The following is a 22,644-nucleotide window of genomic DNA, read 5'->3' as shown; positions in this document are numbered from 1 at the left end:
CATCGCAGAGGGAGGGAATAGGCTGGCCTGTTTTTGGGTTAGAATATGTGGGAAAAGATAGGAGGAAATGATTTACTTGTTGTTCTCGGGACGCAGGCTGCGGACAGTGCTGCCGGCGCGCCAGATCTCCGAGTCGCGGATCTCCTGGAGCTCGACCTCGAGCTGCTCGCGGTAGTCGGGCTGCGAGTTCTTGTCCAGAGCACGCTTGGTCTCAGAGCCGTTCTTGACCGACTCGTACAGCTCGTTGAAGACGGGCAGCGACGCGTCGTAGAACTTCTGGTGCCAGTCGAGGGCACCGCGCTGGGCAGTCACCGAGCAGTTGGCATACATCCAGTCCATGCCCTTGGCGCCGATCAGCGGGAACAGCGACTGGGTGGCCTCCTCGACGGTCTCGTTGAAGGCCTCCGAGGGCGAGTGGCCCTGGGCGCGCAGCACGTCGTACTGGGCGCGGAACAGACCCTGGATGGCACCCATCAGGACACCGCGCTCTCCAAACAGATCAGAGTACACCTCCTTCTGGAAGGTGGTCTCGTACAGGTAGCCCGAGCCGATGGCGACACCGAGAGCGACAACGCGCTCGTGGGCCTTGCCCGACACGTCCTGGAACACGGCGATCGACGAGTTCAGGCCCTTGCCCTCGAGGAACAGGGTGCGCAGGGTGGCACCGGAGCCCTTGGGAGCGCACAGGACGACGTCAACGCCAGCAGGAGCCTCGACATGGGTCTGGTCCTTGTATGTGATGGCAAAGCCGTGGCTGAAGTACAGAGTCTTGCCCGGGGTGATGAAGGGCTTGATGGTGGGCCACAGGTCGCGCTGAGCGGCGTCGGACAGCAGGTTGAGCACAATGTTACCCTTGTCGGCGGCCTCCTCGATCGAGAACAGGTTCTTGCCCGGGACCCAGCCCTCGGCGACGGCCTTCTTCCACGAGCGGCCATCCTTGCGCACACCGACAATGACGTTCAGGCCGTTGTCGCGCAGGTTGAGGCCCTGGCCGTGGCCCTGGGGGCCGTAGCCGAGGACGGCGATGGTGTCGTTCTTAAAGTAGTCCAGGACCTTCTCCTTGGGCCAGTCAGACCGCTCGTAGACCTTCTCCTGGGATCCTCCAAAGTCGAGGGTCTTGAGGCCGCGGGTCTGCTGGAAGCTCTACAAGCGGCATAAACAAGTTTTAGACAACGGCTTGTGGTGTGATTCGCAGGTCAGATCGGGGCTGTGCGGCCAATCACAGCCGCGCACAGGCGGCCGAACGAGAGCAGGCATTTTCTCCCTGTGCCTGTTTAGGCATGCTGGCAGCGCAGAACGCATTCACATGGGCACAGGAGCTGGAGTTGAAAAGAAGTCATCGGCTCGCCCCCAAAACCGGCGATCCCCAGAGGTCGGCCGATCTAGGACCTGGGTGCGCAGAAGGGGCAGGAGCTGAGTCACAACAGATCGAGGAGGATACTTACGGCAGCAGCAGGAGCAGCAAAGCGGGTGGCCATGCGGGGAGCAGCAGCAAAGGCGCGGGCGGCAAGAGGAGCGCGGGCAGCCATAGCGGCGCGGGCGAGGGTGCGGGTAGCGGTGCGAGAGGCCATTTTTATGATGTGCTTGCTTCCAAAAGAGACAAGAAAAAGAAATGATACAGAGAAGAGAGAGGCGAGAAGAGCGTTTTTGGTTCGAGTATTGAAATGGCCGTCTCGTCCTCCCTGCAGACGCCACGCTTTATAGGTGAGCCGCCCTCATCCCAGCGCGCTGCTCTGCTCGGGCAAAGTGGGGCCAGGAGATCGAGGGCGATTTGCTGAGTCACATTGCTGGGCGGAGGCAGGGCCATGGCCCGCGCAAAAGGGGAGCCTGTGCTCCAGACCACGACGCCGACATTGAGGGACTGCGAGATAGGCAGGTGCGAAATTAGCGCTCGACATGAGAGCCGATCCCTCCCGCCGAACCGCCATTGGGCACACACATGCCCAAAGAAGAGATAAAGGCAGGCCAGTCCCGCGATTATCGATCGATTTCGCTCTAGCCTGAGTGTGCTTCATCCCGGCGCTGGGCTGAGCCCACGTTGGTGACGCACTTAGCTTGCAGTGCGTCTGCAGTGGACGGACTTGGACAAGGTCCGAACCACGGCGAGGTTTGTTTGCGCGAAAGAGATAAGTCATAATCCAGGGGAGACGGACAGAGACAATGCGCTCTGCAAGCCGATGCAGACGCGTATTTCACAAGGACGTTCGAGGGGTGGAGGGGAGGTCAATACATGGACATCCATGCCTTCGCCATGGCAAACAGGCAGTCGCAATTTATTGCTCGGCTGGCGCCATCCCTTGTCCTCGCCACCGACCAACCTCTTCTCTACCCCCGCTACTAGTTCATTTCCAGACAGGATATTAGCGATGATTGCTCGCCGCTCCTTTGCAAAGCTGGCCACGTCGGCTCTTTTTACTGCGCGGTTCAGCACCAATTCCTACCGGTGCCACTCCCAGACTCCGCAGGACGACATGGAGTCATGGTACAACGACCACCCGACCGCCCTTGCCGTCTCCAACCTCATCAAGACGCCTGCCGCGCCCAAGGCCCCCAGCACAATCCGCACACTCAACTGCTTCATGCAGGACGAGCCCGGCGCCCTGACCCGCACCACCGGAATTATGGCCGCACGCGGCTACAACATCGAGAGTGTGGTCGTCAGCCGCACCGAGATCCCCAGCCTCTCTCGAATGACCATCACCGTCAAGGGCGAGCCAGCCGTGGTGCAGCAGGCACGCAAGCAGCTCGAGGACTTGTCTGAAGTGTGGGCGGTCGTGGATTTGACCGACACAAGAACCGTGGGGCGCGAGATTCTGCTGATCAAGCTATCGACCATGGGACCAGACCGCATAGCGTGCGGAGCCAACTCGTGCACTCCACGCGAACGCACGTCGCCCAGGAGCCATGAGAAGGCCGTTGAGCTGGAGGCTGAGCAACCGCAGCTCCAGATCCTCGAGAGCTGCGAGCGCCTCGAGTACATTCGCAGTCTGTCAGATATGTTTGGTGCCAAGGTCGTCGATGTCGGTGCCGAGTGCTGCATCGTCGAGCTGTGTGCAAAGTCGGAGCGCATTGATGCGTTCATGAAGCTGGTGGCACCGTTCGGGATTCTCGAGGCAGCTCGCAGCGGACGCATGGCCATGTCACGCACAGCGAAGCTGTCCCTGTTTGACCAAGACCCGCCAGAAATGCAAGATGGCGAGGAAGCGCAGGCACTGCCAGCAGCTGACTTGGCCAATCTGCCGCCCAGCTAAACCCGCTTCATAGTTGTTTCAATGCACATTATTAGCAAATGTTTTCTGGATGAAGAGACGCTATTTTTATTCTAAGCAATAACAGGTGCCTACGAGGGAGGGAGGTTGGACAGATCCGGCGATTCCATGACCAGAGCCTCCTCCTCGACAGCAGTCGCGTCGTGGTCCTCGAACAGCGACAGCCTCGCTGTGCGCGACATGGCCATGCGTCCGCTGCGAGCTGCCTCGAGAATCCCGAACGGTGCCACCAGCTTCATGAACGCATCAATGCGCTCCGACTTTGCACACAGCTCGACGATGCAGCACTCGGCACCGACGTCGACGACCTTGGCACCAAACATGTCTGACAGACTGCGAATATATGTCAGGCGCCGGCCACTCTCCATCATCTGCACATGGGGCTCACTCATCGACAGCGGCAGCTCGGCCTCCATCTCCTCCTTGCGCTCTTTGATCAGGTTCTTCTCGATCTTCTGGATCTCGGATGGCGCCATGGGCTGGCGCGGCGTACACGTGTTGACGTTGCAGATGATGTGGTCCGGGCCCAGCGTCGACAGCTTGATCAGCAGCACCTCGCGCTCCACTGCCTTGATGTTGGTCAGATCAACAACCGCCCATACCTGCGGCAGGTCCTCCAGCTGCTTGCGTGCCTGCTGCACCACGGCCTTCTCACCCTTGACCGTGATGGTCATTCGAGAGAGCCCGGGGATCTCGGTGCGGCTGACTACCACGCTGTCGATGTTGTAGCCGCGTGCCGCCATGATGCCCGTTGCGCGCGTCAGGATTCCCGGCTCGTCCTGCATGAAGCAGTTGAGGATATGCACGCGGTTCGTGGTCTTCTTGACCGTCGGCGTCTGGTACAGGATGTTGTACACGGCGTCGGCCGTCGATTCTGTGGTGTACCAGGTGCCCAGGCCGCCGCCCGTTGCCTGCCCGGCCTTGTGCGAGGCGATGCGGGTGCTGGTGCTGAACCGCGATGTCAGCGCAGCCGAGCGCTTGGCCATGCGCAGCGTGGAGGTGAGCGCGTGTCTCGCAAGCATGGGTCGATTCTTGATGGGGACTGGAGATAACACAGGGTGGTGGTGCGATTTTGCGAAAAAAAAAGGATGAAAGAGAAAAGGAGGGGGATTTGGATCTTGGAGAGCCGTCTTAAATCGTTTTGCATACGTGCGTCACAATCATTCGCAAGACCCATCCCCTGGCGTCGGCGGTTTTGTGAATCACTGCCGGCCATAGGCGCAGGCGCTGCCGGCCAGCACACAGGCACTGGCAGTCTCCTGTATATCTCTCTTCCGAATGCTCCGATCCGCATATGGCAAGCCGTATTTAAGCGTGCGGCGCCGTGTAGGCGACAAGCTGCTCGGCGACATCGCCTGGCATGTGCTTCCACCAGCAGGCTTTACGTGACTGGGCCGCACGATCCTGCATCGCCCCAGGCCAGCAGCACAGGCCTGCCACTGGTCATGCTGCCGTAAACCAGGGACCGGCCTGGCCAGTGAATAATGTCTAAGTGAGTCAAAAACATGCCTCCCCTTGAGATGACTCACAAGCACATCTGCGATATCTCCGGGCTATCTATCCATGCACGACCAGGGGGAACCACCGCAACACCAACCAGGCTCGGAACGAAGCCAGCTAATCCCAGTCCGGGCTCGCACCCCCAGCCAACGAAAAATGCTGGTAGGTGCGCTGTTTCGCTGTCACAGGCATATGCTTGGACAACAACTTTCCTTTTGTTGTCTGGACCCCACCACGCCTTCCCCCCAGTCGAATATGCCGGGTCTGTGACTGATTTGCTCGCGACCGGGGGCTGCATCGGTATTTGACCTCGCCTGGCTGCCAATTTGCCGTTTGGTATAAAGGGAGGCCCTCTGGCGCTGCTCTTCGGTGTGCCCAATCTCCCTTTAATTGACTCCAATATATTTTCTCCTTTCTCTCCCTTGCCTGGGATTATCAACCACCGCTTTAGCCTTCCAGCGTAATCGCGCCAACTGCCGCCTCCCAGCATTTAGCAACTATTACGGCGTCCTGTCTTGATCGAGCACACCTCCTAGTCTTCCTGTCTGGCCATACGCTGCAAAACCCAATTTCTTCTTATCGGCACACTCCCTCCTGTCGTTATTTCACTTCTGCACCTCAAAAAATACCTCGCAATGTCACTTGCCTCTGTGTCTAAAACAGCCATTGCTACTCGCACTGCCGCGGTCTCGTCCGCACTCGCCCGGAACGCGACCGTCGCCATCACTCGCCAGCAGCGGCGGTTTAAGGCCACCAAGCCGTAAGTATCCAAAATGAAGACTTCATGTCCCCGTGTCTGTGGTACCTCCGCTGCCTGGCACAGCGGGTGTTGCTGTCTCCCTCTCAAAGCACAGGCAATCACATTTTTTCGCTGCACGCCCAGCACGATCCTCGCATTCTGTGCACAATCAAACTGCTATCTTATCGATCGCACTGCATCGTCCAATCTAGCGCCTTTCTGACTGGCTGACTGGCTCTGCCACGCATTTTCTGCATTGCTTTAGTGTCCAAGATAACGCACAGCCTGCCGCCCCCAAATCCAGTGCTGCTGGCGCTACTGCCAGCAACCCGGCAAAAGCCCAGAACTGGGCAGCACAGCCGCTGGCCAACCGGGCCGAGAAGGAGCTCGACGACAGCTTTGTGGGCATGACTGGCGGAGAGATCTTCCACGAGATGATGCTGCGGCACAACGTCAAGCAGGTGTTTGGGTACCCGGGCGGTGCCATTCTGCCTGTGTTCGATGCAATCTACAACTCGAGCTACTTTGACTTTGTGCTGCCGCGGCACGAACAGGGAGCAGGTCACATGGCCGAGGGTTACGCGCGCGTTACTGGCAAGCCCGGCGTCGTTCTGGTTACATCAGGCCCTGGTGCGACAAATATCATCACGCCGCTGCAGGATGCGCTCTCGGACGGCGTGCCCCTGATCGTGTTCAGTGGCCAGGTCCCCACCGCCGCCATCGGCACGGACGCCTTCCAGGAGGCCGACGTGGTTGGCATCTCGCGGTCATGCACAAAGTGGAACGTCATGGTCAAGGACGTGGCCGAGCTGCCGCGGCGCATCAACGAGGCATTTGAGATTGCAACCTCGGGCCGGCCTGGCCCTGTGCTGGTCGATCTGCCCAAGGACATCACCGGTGGAATCCTGAACCGCGCAATCCCGCGCATCCGCTCGTCGATCCCGTCACGGCCCATCCACGAGAACGTGCGCCACGTCACCCCGTCCAGCGCGTCGCGCATGCACGAGCAGACCGTCCAGCGCGTCGCCGAGCTGTGCAACACCGCCAAGAAGCCCGTCATCTATGCCTGGCCACGGCGTGCTGTCGTCGCCCGAAGGCTGGAAGCTGCTGCGCGAGTTTGCCGACAAGGCCAATATCCCTGTCACCACCACGCTGCTCGGCCTGGGCGCCTTCGACGAGACAGACCCCAAGAGTCTGCATATGCTGGGCATGCACGGCAGTGTCTATGCCAACCTGGCCATCCAGAGTGCCGATCTGATCATCTCGCTGGGTGCCCGCTTTGACGACCGTGTCACCGGCAGCCTGCGCCATTTCGCGCCTGAGGCCAAGAAGGCCGCGCAGGAGGGCCGTGGCGGCATTGTGCACTTTGACATTCTGCCCAAGAACATCAACAAGACCGTGCTGGCCGATCTGGCCGTCGAGGGCGATGTCGGCGAGAACCTGCGCATGCTGCTGCCGCAGATCGAGCACCGCGACCGCAGCGTGTGGTTCGACAAGATCAACACATGGAAGGCCAAGTATCCGTTCCAGTACTCGCCCGAGGAGGACCCGTCGCGCGACCTGAAGCCGCAGTCGGTCATTGTCGAGCTCAACCGCCAGCTCGAGCACCAGAAGCACAACACCATCATCACCACCGGCGTCGGCCAGCACCAGATGTGGGCCGCTCAGTATTATCGCTGGCGCACCCCGCACTCGTTCGTGACCTCGGGCGGTCTGGGCACCATGGGCTTTGGTGTGCCCGCGGCCATTGGCGCCAAGGTGGGCCAGCCCGACAAGACCGTGATCAACATCGACGGCGACGGCTCGTTCTCCATGACCGCTATGGAGATGGCCACATCGGCGCAGTACGGCATTGGCGCCAAGCAGCTCGTGCTGAACAACAACTTCCAGGGCATGGTCAAGCAGTGGCAGGATCTGTTCTACGAGCAGCGCTACTCGCACACGCCCATGCGCAACCCCGACTTTGTCAAGCTCGCCGAGGCTATGGGTGTCCGCGGCCTGAAGGTCACAAACCTCAACGACCTGCCAGCTGCCATGGAGGAGTTCCTGAAGGAGCCTGGACCAGTTATGCTGGAGGCTGTCGTCGATGCCACCGAGCACGTCTACCCGATGGCCCCTGGCGGCAAGGCCCTGCACGAGATGGTGCTGGGCACTGGCCAAAAGGTCGAGTTTTAATGTGTTTTTCTAGCTGCTTCTACATCATAAACCATCAAATATCCCGTCTGCCATCCCTTGGCACTATGTCCAGTGTACTGGAAACGCGTATACCGGAGCGGATGTCGTTTGTACACGCTGCGTGGATGAACTGTGGTTATGAATATCCTGGCATATCCACCCACTACTGCTGCGGACTTGATGGGAATCTAGTGTGACAAGCAGTTGGCATTGGCCATACTTCATGCACAGATTAGGACGCCATATCCATCTTTGAGGCACTGCAGTCTTGATACCTGAACAGCTGAAGATGCAGCATTGGTCTATTTCCACTACGTTGCACTTTCCTATTAGGCTGCGCTTTTTCATTTGGATCTTGCCATAGGGTTGCCGTGGCTTGCCCTGATAGGGCTTGCAGCAAAAACAAAACTCGCTCGTGTGCAGGACGGAATTTAACCATCCTTTGCTCCACTTCCGCTCGGTTCGCTCTTTGTTGCTTTTTGAATTCGTTTTCTCCAATGTCGGGGCTGTCGAGCTATCTATATTCGACGCTGTCCATCGTCAGCAACATTAGCGGCATTGGCGGCAGCGGAATTCCCGACTTTCACTTTACCATAGGCGAGGCTATCGAGGAGTATGCGGGAAAGTCAATTTGGGAGCTGCATCGAGCAGTCAGTACCGTACGTTGGCTCATTTTCAAATTGCCACCGACTCATCCAGCCAACACAGCACCAGCTAAACCACCCCTTACGTGTAGAATGACAAGTCAGAGGCAGCAGTGTTTGTATTCGACAAGAACCGGGGATCAAGCTACACAGCTGTGGCCCAGAACACACTGAAGCGGATGCGCACGATCCGGCACCCGGGCGTCCTGCGCTACCTTGAGGGCACAGAGACAGCCGACGCAATCTACATTGCCACCGAGGCGGTCACGCCCCTGGTCATGCACCTTGAGGGCGATTATTCATCGGAGCTGAAGCGCTGGGGCCTGTACAAAATATCTGACACCCTGCGGTTCATCAACGAGGACTGCAAGATGATCCACGCCAACCTGTCGTCCAGCTCAGTGTTTGTGACGCGTGCGGGGGAGTGGAAGCTGGGCGGATTCGAAATCATGGATACGCAGGCCGGGAGTGAGCAGATTTTCCGGCATTACACCAGCGTGCTGCCTGGGTATGCGGCACGCATGGCACCCGAGTTTGAGAGCCAGGCATGGGACAAGGCGACAGGTAGCAAGCCTGGCGTAGTCGACGGCTGGTATCTGGCGTGCTTGATCCAGCAAGCATATAACGGTGAGGTGCACTCGGCAGCACAGATGAGCAGCCAGGGGAAAGATTCCGCAGCCGTTGTGGCAACTGTGCCAAAAGCTGCTGACGCCCAACCTGCGCCTGCGTCTGTCGCCAGCCAAATTCCTGCAGATGGCGTCGCGGCCGGGCGGTTTCCTTGACTCGCCCTTCATCACCACCAGCCTGTTCCTAGAGAACATCGCTGTCAAGGATGACGATGAGAAGGCAGAGTTCTTTGCTGGCCTTGATTCAGTCATTGAGGGATTCCCGCAGGATTTCAGCAAGTACAAGATCTTGCCTGAGCTGCTAAAGATCATGGAGTTTGGCGGCGGCGACGCCAAAGTGCTGAGCGGCATCATTCGCATCGGCCAGGAGATGGACGAGGAAGAGTACAACCAGCTGATCTCGCCCGCCATCGTGCAGCTGTTTTCGTCGAATGACCGGCGGCTGCGCTTCAGCCTGCTCGAGTATATGGGCAGCTTCATCCAAGCAATTCCGTCGTCAGTGGTGTCCAAGAAAGTGCTGCCAAATTTCCTCAGCGGATTCTCTGATGCCGCACCGGCGATCCGCGAAGCCACAGTCAAAGCGTCGCTGGCAATTGCGCCCAAAGCTGTCGCAAAAGTCCTTGAACTCCGATCTCCTGAAGCAGCTGGTACGGATGATTGCCGATCCTGAACCCGGTATCCGTACCAACACGCTGGTGTGCATCGGGAAGCTGATGCGCAGCCAAAGAGGGCGTTTTGGATCTGGACGGTGAGGGTGTCAACGACAACTCGTACAAGTACGTGATCTGTCCTGCCGTCATGCAGGCATTCCGCGACCAGTTCCCGCCTGTGCGCTCGGCTGCCCTAGCTGTGGCCAGCGCGTGTGCGGCCAAATGGGATGCTCTGGAGATTGCGCGCCGCGTGATCCCATCCATCTCTCCCCTGCTTGTCGACGGTGAACGACCGGTGCGCACGGCAGCGCTGAAGACTGTCCAGGCCATGGTTGCTAGGGTCGAGCAGCACGCGAAGGACATGCCAGATACGCTGGCCAAGAAACCCCCAGCACCTACTGTTCCGGCAGCAGCAAACTCTGCGCCCACAACGCCGCCACCGGTGCGCCCTACCTCAACTGCATCGCCAGTGGCCAAGACTAGTGTCAGTGGCCGCTCCCAAGCCCGCCAGCAGCGTATCGATGCCGCCATCGTTTGCGAGCAGTCCGGAAAAGAGCGGATGGAACGATGACGACGATGACCTGCTGGAAAGCGACGATGATAACGACGAATGATGGCGATGATGGCGGATGGGGCAACTGGTGAAGCGCCGGCTTGTTGAAGGCATTGATACTGCGTTTTGAATATATTTATGTATGCGCTATGTGTGGTCGTATATTGGACAAGGTATGCGTGGGACATATCTGTATGGATCAGTATAATGTTTCTTTGGAACTACCGGACGTTAGGATAAATAGCCCAGTGTTTCCTACACTCTTGCCCTCTATCTGTTGCCTTTGTACCTATCCTCACCCGATTCTATCCATTTCTATAGAATGCAGTTTTCACACGCCGCCGTCGCTCTGGCCATCTTCGCCGCTGCCATGGGATCCCCTATGCCGACGCAGGAATCCGGCTCCAAGCCCAGTCGCTGATGGTGCTGCCGCCGATGCCACGCCTGCAGCTCCGGCTGCCAGACCACCTCGTGAGGGCGGACTACTGGGTCTGGGACTTGGAATCGACCTGGGGCTTGGCGCTCTGAACATCCACCTCTAGATCAGTTTTTGCAGTATTTTCGCTATTAATTCTACGTTTCCATATGACCGAAACAATTTTGACTCAGGGAAACCCATGTGCATCAGTGGCTACTGCGGACCTTGTGTCCCTGGATATTAAGACCACGGTGTTTGAAATTCAATGCTAGCTGCACAAAAACGGCCCCATTGCCGTAAACCCATATAAACGTACAGAATTGGCCGCTGCTGCTCATTCACTATCGCCGACAGCTGCCAATAAAAAGTACCACACTCAACACCACTTACCATCATGCAGTTCGCCTACATAACCGCTTCTCTGGCTATACTGGCTGTCGTCCTTGCCGCTCCCGCCCACCCTCGTCCGCCTGTTCCCGTGTCCTCTGCCTCCGGAATTAGCCTCGGTCTTAACGTGGGTCTTGGGCTTGGTGTTCACCTCTAGCAACCTAAAACAAAGGTTGGCACTTGGCCACTCACGCTGCCTTGTGCCACTATTCTCAAGATTGACCGCACTCTTAAAAGAGCCACCAAGAGCCCGACAGTCCACCTTTTCTCTTCAGTTGATTATACATGTACTTCCCCATACATGCTGATAAACACACATTTGTCTGGTTGTTAGCAACAAATATTCAACATATTCACCTGTACTCAAGGATTCCCTACAAAGAAAACATAGAATATTCGGCTGCTACTGCCAGTCAATGCAATATTTTGTTCAATGTTTTTGCAGGAGCGGTGATTGAAAGGAGCAATCCACTGCACATCCGCCACGTCTTGCACTAGCTACTCGAGCTGAGTGCAATTGGTAAACATACTGGTGATATTTAATAAATGTAAAATGCCAATATATCTGGAGTCCAGGGCGTATATAAACTCCACTAACTTCAGCTGTGTCATCTCATTTCACCACACACATGCCACATATCTGACCTTTCATCAATCCCCAGACGAATCAGCACTCGAACCATGCAGCTCTCATTCATCAGTAACCGCTATTGGATTCTTCACTACTGCTCTTGCTACGGACGCATCCGATGTTAGCCACCCACCGCATCCGTACTCAGCCCTCCCTACCCATCCCATCGACCCGGCTCACCAGACACGCCCGGTGTTCCTAATTGTCCCGCTACATGCAACGCATACCGGGGACATTCCCGAACATACCGGACTTTATTGATATTGGCCTTGGCCTAGGTCTGGATCTGGGGCTTGGTATACATCTCTAAATAACCGTTGGTAGCCATGCTGGTTGCATTAATAATCAATACAGGTATCAACATCCTGCTGTACATGAGATGGATAAACACACTGCAATGACGCAATGATTATGTATAATACCATTTTACTGACAAATATAGTCCAGGCTATCCATCAGCAGGCAATAGCATGGCACATATAGCATTAAAGGAAATATTCCATAAAGCATCTGTACTGTAGTGTGCATTGTTAGTGGGACGTTCACCAGGATTGATTCAATAAACAATCCACTCAGTCAGTAATGGCTTGTCGAAGCTATTTTCAATGCTTCAACTTGCCAAGCACTCGCAAGTAGAATGTCTAAATACAATCACTCTTCATGATGCGCTTTTCATTCGCATAATGGCCGGGGATGATGCAGGTCTGCGAGAAAGGCGTGACACCGGCCTCTCGCCTTCCGACGTTCACGAATGGCGTTCGCGATTGTGCGGCCACCGCTCCGCAACTTGCATGCAGTGTGCGATTGGCATGCATATGCGTTTTTATAAAGCCTTTTCGGGATGGCCTGCAGCCACAGCCCACTGTAAGCCTTTTTTTTATTACAAAATGCGCCTTTGCCACTCCCCGTGTCTCCTACTCTGCTACGCATGAAGCATTCGCATTTAAAAGGGAGAATAGACGCATTTTCAACATGAAATAAATACACGAGGAAAAGACGTGGTGCAGACAACGCAGTGGACAGATTAACAGACCGCGCTCCATGGTAAAGAGATATGGCCGTTCTGGGCGAAAAATAAAACCGCATATTGTCGGAGTTTAAAAATCACGACCAAAGCTGTCTACACTAAAATCTGCATCCTGTTCACCTTGACACGGGGTTCCTTTTTCAGACACAGGCGTTCTTCACACAGAAAGCCCTAACTGGCATAATCCACTCTGGTCATAGAACGTTCCCAGTCGCACATTCGCAATGCACAACGTCCTCCTTTTGGTTTTACAGCTCTCAGTGAAAAACCAGCGGCAGCAGATATGCCCTTGGCCACATATCCGACTTTCTACAGGTATACGCAAAAAAGTATCGTCCCTCCTGCATATTGGTCAAAGACAACGATCAGCGGCGTGCATCCTGCACAATTCGAGTGACATTTTTTGTAGGACAAAGCAGCGGCTGTTGGGCGTGCTTGTGCACGGGCATCTTGCGAGGCAGGCCATTCCATACAGTAGGTGCACATTCGGCGGAAGGAAAAGCTATTTTCGCATACAATGGGCATATTGCTCTTAGCCGTTGTCCGCTTACTCGTTCCCCGTATAATCCATATCCCCAAAAGCGGCATGTCTGGCGTGCATGTTTTGAGCCAGCTCAGCCTTGTGCATCTCGCGAGAAACACCCGTACATTCCCACCCAAACATCATGAAAATGTTTAATATGTACTTTTTCGGGTGGATGTCATGTGGAAAGTGGAGAGGGGGCGGCCAAAGATGCAGCGAACATGCAAGTATTTTGTGCTGGTCGGGAATGGGGAAACACAGTACAGCTGCAGCAAAAAAACCCTCACCTTTATATAAACCAGGGCGGACGCGGGCAATCCTGGGCAAAAACACCACCCTTTTTCTTTTCCTCTCCCTTTCAAAAAAAAAAAAAAAACTCTTACACCTTCCACGTCGATAGCCATTCGCGCCTTTTACTTTATACTTTTCTTTGCTGATGGTGGAGATCAGGTTTCACTGAAGGCAACCAGCACAGCATCACCGGCACCAGAGGTAGGGTGGAGAGACAAAGTACCTTGCGTTTATTGAGCTTCATTGACTACTGCGAATACGCGAGATGCTTCTTTGTTCCAACTGACATACTTCTGCTTGTCGGGTTAGGCACTGACGCTCGAGTGCAAGGTTCGAATGCTCATGCAACCGGCGGGCATGCCCCAAGAGCCATGCGCGTCAGTGGACCACCAATTACAAGGAGCTCAAGAGGCGAGGTACGCTGAACCAGGTGGAAGAATTCCAGATAATCCTGCTCAATCAATGCCGGCGCGAGCTCAACCTCGACAAGGAGCTTGAGACAAACGGCCTGAGCGCAATGAGGCTGCCGAACGTGAACTCGCTCGTATTTCTGGGCGAAGGTGTGTTCACGGCCGGCCGGTACCAGGACACAAAGCTGTCCAACGCCGAGGTCAAGCGCACCGGCATCCACATCATCAGCATTTTCCCAAATATTACGCGGCTGGAGTATTTTCTCAGCCGCGACCGGGGCCCAGCTCCGGGAATCGCAAACTACTGCCCGGCATCGGCACCAAGATCGTGTTGAGCCTCCTGAACCACTTCATTTCACAGCTCACCACGGTCCAAATCCTGGTGCCGTTTATGGTCGGCCGGTCGTTTTCGTTCTCAAATAACCTCACCAGCCTGACAATCAACGACAGCTACCTGCGACAGCTCACGCCATTCCCCAGCATCCCCGTGGCGGCCCTGCGCAGGGTCCAGATACTGAAGATTGTCGATAAAGTGAACTGGGGGCCATTCGAGAAGATCAATGACAGCCTGATAGTGTTCCCGCATGTCGAGGAAGTGACATTGCAGTTTGTGCGGCCCGATCGCCTGGTCACGCTACCCGAGGCGCGCGACTGCGACACGCTGTTTCCAGCGGCTTAATGTGATTTCAGTGATGGGAGTGAACTTTTCCAGCATGGATTTCCTCAAGGCGTTTGGCGACAATGCGCAGTTCCTGCGGATCTGTGATAACCCGCGAGCACTTACGAGGGTCAGCTCGGTGCTGCTAGACTGCGCACAAAACCTACAGCTGATACACACGGACCCGCGACCGAGCGCGCGCTCGTACAGCGTACTGCATATGCGGGCGCTGTACGAGGCCGATGCGGGGTCTTTGTATGGCGCGCGGATGCTGGGGATCGAGTATCCGCTGCCCGAGACCATCAACTGGTCGTGGATGATGTGGCTACACATGACGGCGAGCATTGCAGACCCAAAGAGCATTGCGCATATGGTGGGGCAGCTGCCAGCCCTGATGACGCTGGTGTTGGAGTGCTTCTCGATGAACCGCGATGACCTGCTGATCTCTGACCGGAACGAGCACTTTGGCGACCAGGCGTACACGTTTGTGAAGGCAGATAGCAACTTTTACCGCAGCGACACGCGGCCAATCTCGAAAGGAGCTGATGCGGTTTGAGATTTGCTCGCACAAGGGGCCTGGATTTGGATGGGCTTGTATACCTGGTCGGGCGGCTGCCGAGCCTTGTGTCGCTGGGTGTGGACAAAGAGATGGTGGATATTGTTCAAGAGGAGATTGAGAACTCAGCCGAAAAGAGACGATGTTTCTGTGCATACCTTTTCTTCATACATAGCAGCAATTGACTAACATTATTTCTTATGCCCGATACCAATATTACTCCAATGTATTTATGCAAGACGGTCCCTATGCTATGATCTTGAATGGCTTTGCCCTGCGCATGTAGCGTGCGATTCCATATATGCCCGACGCCAGCCGCAGGCACGCCTGCTGGGACAAAGACTCTTAGTAGGATAGCTAGCATACTGGTACTGCTTGTGTCCATGTGGCATTTGTTCTGGAAGCGTATAATGCAGTACATGGTTGGTGACGGAGCCTGAGACATCAATACAGGCTCTGTCGCAGATACAGTAACGGTAGCCGTCGGCATATGGTCATCAGTCATGGCATCTGGAGCAAGGGCTTAGGGAGTTGTGCATGCCAATGCAACAAACGTCAAAAGTACTAAGCATATGGTGAACGACAATACGGGTAGTACGATAGTGAGAAGAAAAGAAAGTGATGGATGAAACACAGCTACAAAAGCAGCACAGTCCGATTTACGCTCCTGGTTTTCGTTTACTTGCGAACGTCAAGAACAAAATTCTGTGGGCTATTCAAAATGAGCAGGATATCAGGAGCGTACTTGAAAGGAGCCTCCATGGCCTGCTACAGTGGCCGATAGGTGGTCCGGAAATGCACAGCAATCGCATATGCGACATACGCCAGCGCCAGCACGCCCAAGGGCACAAGAATCGCCAGCATCAAAACCAGGATCCGTTGCTTGTGAGCGGACGATGTGTCACATTGCACACCAATGCAGTCGCCTGGCTGTGGCACCCCAACGGTAGATACTGTGCTCGTATGCTGATGCGTGGAACCCAATGTAATTGGCGATGTCTCGACCACAATGACAGGGCGTGTAGTCGTGCTTTCGAAAATCCATGCGGTGTGGGTTGCGAGAGCCATGGCTACGGATGACCCGGTGGCACTAGATGCTGCTGGCTGGGGACACACGGACCACGGCACGGCAAGTAGCAGGCAGAAGAGCGAGAGCATAGAAGCATACAAGAAAGTTATTAGACGACATAAGTGCTATGAAAGACGATAAATGCCATATGTAGTAGAAAGAGGCGGGGGCGCCACCATGTTCAGCACAATGCTGATATCCAAATTCGGTTCATCAGTGCCCAAAAATACATGCCAGAAATCAATGCAGAGCGCAACCTTGGCGCATACGCTATGCCTCGATGACCACAAAGCGAGCATGTAAGCGACATGTCACCCCAAAGGCAGTGTGCGCATTATGAGATGTATTTAGCGAGATTGAATTAGTAAAAGAGAAAGATAGTGTGGCGAGACCCCACGCAACAGCAGGGGGGAGACATCCTACAAAAATAAATTTTAATCGCGTCAGTGCTGGCGCCGGCTCTCGCGCCGCGATGGTCTAAGGCCGGTGCTCCGGGACTGGCTGCGGCCGTTGCTGTGCGATGAGGGTTTTTCCGCCGGCCGGTGATGGTGGTGGTGTCTGCTGGACGACACCGAGCGGTGGTCACGCGAGCCGTTGCTGCGGCGACGCGCCGCGCCATTGGCATTGGCATCGGCCATCGCCATCGGCGAAATCACCCTCGTCCTCGTCGCCGCGGCTCAGCGACCGCTTGCGGTAGCGCTCGGTGTCCTCGCGACTTCTGCTGGGGCTGACCGAACGGCTGCGACTACGACTCCAGCTGCGCCCGTGGCTGCGGTGGCGGCTGCTGGTCGGGCTGGCGGCAGAGTCCTGGTGCTTTGCGGTGGGCGACAGCGCAGGGGGCGGCGGGGCCGACAGGCTGCTCTCCTCAAGGCGCTCAAAGAGATGCACCAGCTTCTTGTAGTTGACGGGGCTACGCCAAAAGTACGTGACAAAGACCCACAGGTGGCGGTAGAGGCGGTCGACGTCCTCGACGGGGTCGCTGGCAGCACGCGAGCGCTTGCGCTCAATGACCGAGCGGATATGGCGGCCGATGGGCAGCAAGCAGTCGCTGATCAGCTTGACCTTGCTCTGCGACGACTTTGTGTGCTCGGCCTCGTCACGCAGACGCTGCAGGTAGCGCTTGACTGGGCGCATCAGGTCCTTGCAGGCGCGCTCGTCCATCGACTCGGGCTCCGACAGCTCGCCGTCCTCGACGTCGCCTGGCGGCCGCGCGTCCATCTCGGACTCGGGCGCCTGCTCGTCGTTGTTGATGCCGGTGCTGTTGGCGTCCGAGTCCTCGGTGAACACGCGGCGCTTGCGGGCCGGTGCTGAGCGCCGCGGGGTCAGATTCAGGGGTGCGGGGGTGCGGCGCTCGTCACCTTCACGCAGCACCTTAAGCAGGTACTCGCCACGCCGCACCAGATGCGTGGCCTTTGGTGCGACGATGCGTTTACCGGCAGCCGCGCCCGACGCACCGCGGACGGTTCCGCCGATCGACTGCACGCTGGCGGCCTTCTCGTCAGCGCTGGTCAGGAACAGCTTCTTCTGCAGGACCCAGGTCAGGGTCCGCCTGAATGCGGTCCCAGTTGCCGAAGCCGTGGCGATAGATGCCCACCAGCAGCATGGCGTCCTCGCGCTGCCCCCACAGGCACGACCAGTGGTGCACCGGCTTCAGTGGCACGCCGATGCGGAAGCTGGTCAGCTCGTCGCGCTGCCCGGGCTGCTGCAGCCGCCGGCTCAGCACCGCCAGATCCGTAGCGACGCTGGGCCACCACACCGGCGTTGACGCTGTGGACGCCGCGGAACGTCAGCAGGATTGCCTTGGCGTTGCGGCGGAATCCACCCACCAAGATCCTCGTCCTCACCGCCGCCTGCTGCCGAGTCGTTGGTGTCGCCGTTGGTGCCGTGCAGGTGCGAGCGCAGCGCGTCCTCGCAGCTCTTGATCAGCTCCAGCCCCATGGCCTTGACCGACTCGGCGTCCTTGCCCTCTAGCTCCTGCCTCGGCTACCACCTCAGTGAACCGGTTCTCGGGGCTGCCGAACTTCTGCACGCCACGGATCAGCGCCCGCACCTCCTTCTCGCCAAATGCCTTGGGGTCATTGGTGCGGCCCTCGTTGCGTCGCCGCGACGACCCGCCCTTGCGGCGCCCGCGCATGCTGCTGGCCGTCGATCCGTCCGAGCTGTTGCCGTCGGCCACGCTGCCGCCGATCAGCGTACCGTCCTCTGCATACGACACGCGTGCGCGCCGGCCGCCGGTACAGCAGCTCCTCCTCCTGCTTCTGCTGCTCCTCGAACTCCACGCGCTTGCGCTCGTCCTCGGGGATGATCTCGTCCCACGACATCCCCGAGCCACCATAGTCGGCCACCTTGAACTGGCTCAAGAAGTCGTCGGCCACGCCTGCCTCCGACGTTTCCGCCTGCTCGGCGTCCTCCAGCATCTTGTCCAGATCCATGTCGTCGAGCTTGTGCTGCTGCATCGTGACGCTGTCGTCTGCAAACATGCTGCTGGCTCCAAACTTGAGAATCGCCGCCAGCTCCTCGCGCGAAAACGACGACGCCCCAGAGCTGTTGCCCACCAGCCCGCCGCTCTTGCCCTGCTTGGATTTCTCGATCTGCTTGCGCTCTGTGTCCGTCACGTGCAGTCCCGATGTGTCCATGCCCTTGATGATGCAGTATTCGAGCACCATCTTGCGCTTGGCACGCTCCAGGATCTCCTCCTCGATCGTGTTCTTCGACACAAACCGGTACACTGACACCTGCTTCTTCTGCCCGATACGGTGCGCACGCGCCATCGCCTGCATGTCCGCCTGCGGGTTGAAGTCCGAGTCATACAGCACGACCGTATCGGCTGTCTCCAGATTGATTCCCAGCCCGCCCGCACGCGTACTCAGCAGGAACACAAAGTCAGGCGAGCCCGGTGCATTGTAGTGCTCGATCGAGCGCTTGCGCACCTCCGACGGAACCGACCCGTCCAGTCGCTGGTACGCGTACCCGCGCATCGCCATGTAGTCCGCCAGAATGTCCAGCATGCGCACCATCTGCGAGAAAATCAGCACCCGGTGCCCGCCAGCCTTGAGCTTGGCCAGCAGCTTGTCCAGCAGCACCATCTTGCCCGAGTGTGTGATCAATCCGCGCAGGACCTCGTCCTTGGCCTCCGCCTGCGACTCGGCGTTGGGGAACAGGTATGGGTGGTTGCTGGCCTTCTTCAGCTCCGCCATGATGTTCAGCAGCGACATCTGCACCGACCCCGTCGCCCCGCGGTTCAGCGCCGCGTAGTTGCGCGTCAGAATATTCTTGTAGTAGTGCACCTGCATCCCCGACAGCTCCACACGCAGAATCCGCTCCGTTCGGTTCGGCAGCGACTTCTCCACGTCCTTCTTGAGCCGCCGCAGCATATACGGCTTGAGTCGCCGGTGCAGCTCTGCAATCTTGCCCTCCTGCTCGGTGTCACCCGCCGTCACGCGGATGTCGAAGTCGTCGTCCAGATCCGCAAACCGCTCGGGGTTCAGGAACCGGCACAGCGTCACCAGCTCCTTCACCGTGTTCTGCAGCGGCGTGCCCGTCACCAGCAGCCGGTTTGTCGTGTGGAACGACGACAGCGCCTCGTGCAGCTGCGACTCGCTGTTCTTGAGACGGTGCGCCTCGTCAACTGCCAAAAAGTTCCACTTGATGCTGCCAAGCAGATCGCGGTCCTTGAGCACCAGCTCGTATGTTGTCAGCAGCACATTGAGCTTGACACGCGGTGGGTTCCCCGACCCGTTCTTGTAGAACTCGTACTCGCGCATGATTGCGCGGCTGCGGTTGTCGTCGATGTAGCACAGCGTGTTGAGGTCCGGCGCCCACCGCGCAAACTCGCGCTGCCACGCTCCGATGGTCGACAGCGGGACCACCACCAGGAACGGCCCGTAGATCTCCTGCGTGTGGAACAGGTACGACAGGAACGAGATCGTCTGGATCGTCTTGCCCAGCCCCATCTCGTCTGCCAGAATCCCGTTCTCGTCGTTGCACCACAGATGCGCCATCCAGTTCAGGCTCGTGAGCTGGTAGTCGCGCAGCTCGCCGCCCACAAGGTACTCAGGCTGCTTAGTCATGCGCTGGAACTTGGGCCGCTTGGCCTTGGCTGTCGGCGCGCTGCGGTGTGCCAGGCAGATCGACTGCTCGCGGTCCAAAAACGCGTCCAGCTCCACCTGCTCCTCGGGCTTGATCTCGTCGGCAGTGACCCACGAACACGAGCTGTACGGCAGCCGCTTCCATTTGACCAGATACTCCGTGCCATCACCGCCCTGCGCGCCCATCTGCGCATTCTCGCCTGCCTGCGACAGCCCGTTGCCCAGATCCCGTACCCGCCGCCCGGCTGTCGACTGCCGGCTGGCCACCACGCGCTCGATGTTGGTGTAGTCGCGCAGCGTGTCGCGTTCCATCTCGCGGTTGATGTCCAGCTGCTCGATGTCCTCGCGCGACACCTCGGGATCATTGCGGATCGCATAATCGAGTAGTACCGTCGCCTTGAAGTAGTTCTCTACCTTCTTGTAGCCCTTGAAGTCCTTCAGGAACTCGGCTGTGTCCCATGTCGCGTGCCGATACGACCAGCCCTTCCACTTGATGTAGAACTCCAGGTTCCCGATCTCGTTGCAGTGCTGGCCAGCCGCGCCCTCGCGCAGCCGGAAATCGCGCACCATCTCAATCGCATCGATGCCGGTGTCCTCGTCGATCAGAGGCTCCGCGCCCTTGCCCTTGCCCTTGCCTTTGGGCTTTGAGTCCAGGTCATCTTCAAAATCGACGCCTGGATAGTCGCCCTCGTCCTCGGCATAGTTCTTGACTGTGTGATCGCGAGTTGACTGCCGCAGGTTGCGGTAGTCCGACGACCCGTAGTCAGAGTCGCTGCCCAGAAAATCCTGTAGCTGTCTGGGCTTGGCCTTCTTGGCCTGTTTCCGGCCAGCCTTCTTTGGCTTCTTTTTGCCAATGTAAAAGTCTGACTCGCTGCTCTCCGAGAAGTACTCGGGCGACCGCTGCCGGCTGCTCTGTTGCGATTTCCCTGCACGCGAGCTACGCCCACTATTGGACGCCCTTGCACGCTTATTTGCTGCGGGCTTGGCCTTTTTTGTCTGCTTGCGCTTGCGCGACTTTACGCCCCAGTCGTCGTCGCTCGAGTCCTCGAACGCGTCCGACTCTGGCTCCTCAGCCGACACCTCAAAATCCTCCTCCTCGATCTCCGACATTGTAAAGTCGCCGTCGGAGCGGGCCGACGCCTCCGACTCCGACTGCATCCGATTCATACTTTGGCACTGCTGCTGCCGCCGCTACTGGCAGATTAGTGCGTGGCGCCTTCATTGCCACTGGTGGGTGCTTGGCGTAGCCACCAAAGTCGCTGTCATCGTCTGCTTGTGGCCGATACGCTGGCTCATCGTCAAGCGACGACAGCTCGCTGCCTGTATCGCTGACCACCCGCGCGTGCGATGGCCGTCCCTGCACCAGCCGCCTCCGGGGCTGTGGGTTCTCCAGCGACTCGTAATCGTCGTTTGCTGCTGTTGAGTTTGTGTCTGTGGTGTCGTCAATTCGCCGGACAAACCCTGACCCGTTGGTGCTCGTCTGCCCTACCGCGACCTGCCCCACGCTGCTGTTGATGCTTCTGTTGCTGCCGTTCGCCTGCATTGGTCGCTGATTTTCATGAGCCGCCAGTACGGGCGAACGAACTACTAGAAATATGAGAATGGGGGGATTTACACGGAGAAAGACTGTTAGCTTGTTGGATTCATCAATAGGCGCAGGGGATGATTCCGGCGATTTGGGCTGTTTTGCTGGAGCACACAAGGCGAAAAAAAAAACATTCTTTGCGACTCCGAATCAACAGATGATCGGTGAAGGGCGCTCGAGATCTGCCGCTCAACAGCAGCAGCAGCAGCTCCTGAGCTGCCCACGCGTGACAGGACCCTCCTAGCACCAATTCTCCACAGCCCAAACAACAATAACAACAACAAAACAACACAGCAGGCAAGCAGGCAGGCAAGATAAATGCAAACGACAGATTGGCCATGTTCGCTCAATCCCACCCGGACCATCCAGAGCAGGATCCACCACCACCACAGCCGCTTCGTAGGAGAAGCACCGCAAGCAGAGATATGGAGCAGATGGCTGCAGGTGCTGGAAAAACAAATGTGCTGCCCACATGCTCAAAGAACAGCCGGCACACAGCAAATCGTGCATGATAGATCCCATGCCCTGCAATGCCGTGTACTGGTCCCAAATAAGCGCAATAAAGAACACAGCTTCGCCAACAGGTTTGCATCTGCCCCCGCCTGAGATAATGCAGCCGCAGGTGAGGGGAGGAAAGAGGAGCAGGGCGCGAGCACGATTTAACCAATGGCCGATGATTTGGCTCCCAAACAGCGTGAGCACACGGAGCATGGAGGGCAATGGGAGGCTGACACCCATGCGAGGCAGAATACAATAATAACGCTCTTGCAGCCGCCGGGACAAGGTGGGGGAACGCCAGCAGCTCTGCAGCCGACGGAACACGTCAGCGAAAGAAAGGCAGGCCC

The 22,644-nt window shown here is 57.4% G+C and overlaps 10 protein-coding genes across 10 annotated transcripts; 6 read left to right on the top strand and 4 right to left on the bottom strand.

Moving 5' to 3' along the window:
• Nucleotides 1-72: 72 nt before the first annotated feature.
• On the bottom strand, nt 73-1,650 carry DL89DRAFT_244506 (ketol-acid reductoisomerase mitochondrial precursor; the record flags this gene model as incomplete). Its single annotated transcript, XM_040885065.1, has 2 exons — nt 1,446-1,650; nt 73-1,143 (listed from the first exon to the last, which is right to left on the bottom strand). Exons 1-2 carry the CDS (start codon nt 1,569-1,571, stop codon nt 73-75), a joined length of 1,197 nt encoding a protein of 398 aa, XP_040745551.1. The 5' UTR covers nt 1,572-1,650.
• An 857-nt stretch (nt 1,651-2,507) lies between these two features.
• On the top strand, nt 2,508-3,149 carry DL89DRAFT_208917 (acetolactate synthase; the record flags this gene model as incomplete). The annotated part of the gene is made up of 1 exon (XM_040884150.1): nt 2,508-3,149. A coding segment is annotated over one exon (642 nt), but the record flags the coding sequence as incomplete, so codon positions are not given.
• A 191-nt stretch (nt 3,150-3,340) lies between these two features.
• DL89DRAFT_274272 (acetolactate synthase) lies at nt 3,341-4,485 on the bottom strand (the record flags this gene model as incomplete). Its single annotated transcript, XM_040889168.1, has 2 exons — nt 3,341-4,143; nt 4,419-4,485. 2 exons carry the CDS (start codon nt 4,483-4,485, stop codon nt 3,341-3,343), a joined length of 870 nt encoding a protein of 289 aa, XP_040745549.1.
• Nucleotides 4,486-5,404: 919 nt separating this feature from the next.
• On the top strand, nt 5,405-7,683 carry DL89DRAFT_291355 (putative acetolactate synthase; the record flags this gene model as incomplete). Its single annotated transcript, XM_040890188.1, has 3 exons — nt 5,405-5,529; nt 5,813-6,590; nt 6,625-7,683. 3 exons carry the CDS (start codon nt 5,405-5,407, stop codon nt 7,681-7,683), a joined length of 1,962 nt encoding a protein of 653 aa, XP_040745548.1.
• A 323-nt stretch (nt 7,684-8,006) lies between these two features.
• Nucleotides 8,007-10,304, top strand: DL89DRAFT_265766 (ARM repeat-containing protein). The gene is given in 6 exon segments (XM_040886814.1): nt 8,007-8,342; nt 8,420-8,954; nt 8,986-9,527; nt 9,559-9,648; nt 9,683-10,087; nt 10,107-10,304. The coding sequence occupies 6 exon segments, from the start codon at nt 8,181-8,183 to the stop codon at nt 10,215-10,217; spliced, it is 1,845 nt and encodes a 614-aa protein (XP_040745547.1). The 5' UTR covers nt 8,007-8,180; the 3' UTR covers nt 10,218-10,304.
• A 1,289-nt stretch (nt 10,305-11,593) lies between these two features.
• DL89DRAFT_265764 (uncharacterized protein) lies at nt 11,594-12,153 on the top strand (the record flags this gene model as incomplete). Its single annotated transcript, XM_040886813.1, has 1 exon — nt 11,594-12,153. A coding segment is annotated over one exon (189 nt), but the record flags the coding sequence as incomplete, so codon positions are not given.
• Nucleotides 12,154-13,504: 1,351 nt separating this feature from the next.
• DL89DRAFT_265763 (uncharacterized protein) lies at nt 13,505-15,302 on the top strand. Its single transcript, XM_040886812.1, has 17 exons — nt 13,505-13,592; nt 13,613-13,634; nt 13,743-13,763; nt 13,801-13,995; nt 14,020-14,171; nt 14,205-14,254; nt 14,294-14,330; nt 14,364-14,375; nt 14,451-14,506; nt 14,534-14,541; nt 14,572-14,640; nt 14,671-14,712; nt 14,740-14,822; nt 14,844-14,988; nt 15,041-15,051; nt 15,074-15,161; nt 15,187-15,302. Exons 1-17 carry the CDS (start codon nt 13,579-13,581, stop codon nt 15,244-15,246), a joined length of 1,065 nt encoding a protein of 354 aa, XP_040745545.1. The 5' UTR covers nt 13,505-13,578; the 3' UTR covers nt 15,247-15,302.
• On the bottom strand, nt 15,277-15,867 carry DL89DRAFT_265762 (uncharacterized protein; the record flags this gene model as incomplete). Its single annotated transcript, XM_040886811.1, has 1 exon — nt 15,277-15,867. A coding segment is annotated over exon 1 (259 nt), but the record flags the coding sequence as incomplete, so codon positions are not given.
• Nucleotides 15,317-16,279, top strand: DL89DRAFT_108314 (uncharacterized protein). The gene has a single exon (XM_040883071.1). It carries the CDS (start codon nt 15,679-15,681, stop codon nt 16,135-16,137), a length of 459 nt encoding a protein of 152 aa, XP_040745543.1. The 5' UTR covers nt 15,317-15,678; the 3' UTR covers nt 16,138-16,279.
• Nucleotides 16,280-16,708: 429 nt separating this feature from the next.
• DL89DRAFT_274270 (uncharacterized protein) lies at nt 16,709-20,784 on the bottom strand (the record flags this gene model as incomplete). The annotated part of the gene is made up of 7 exons (XM_040889167.1): nt 16,709-17,036; nt 17,067-17,620; nt 17,643-17,841; nt 17,949-18,104; nt 18,127-18,303; nt 18,365-20,352; nt 20,449-20,784. The coding sequence occupies 7 exons, from the start codon at nt 20,782-20,784 to the stop codon at nt 16,709-16,711; spliced, it is 3,738 nt and encodes a 1,245-aa protein (XP_040745542.1).
• Nucleotides 20,785-22,644: the final 1,860 nt, after the last annotated feature.

Source organism: Linderina pennispora (assembly GCF_002104995.1).
Source record: "Linderina pennispora strain ATCC 12442 chromosome Unknown DL89scaffold_3, whole genome shotgun sequence".
NCBI classification, from domain to species: Eukaryota; Fungi; Kickxellomycota; class Kickxellomycetes; order Kickxellales; family Kickxellaceae; genus Linderina; species Linderina pennispora.
Note: the sequence above shows the minus strand (reverse complement) of the source record. Positions and strands in the feature narration are given on the sequence as shown.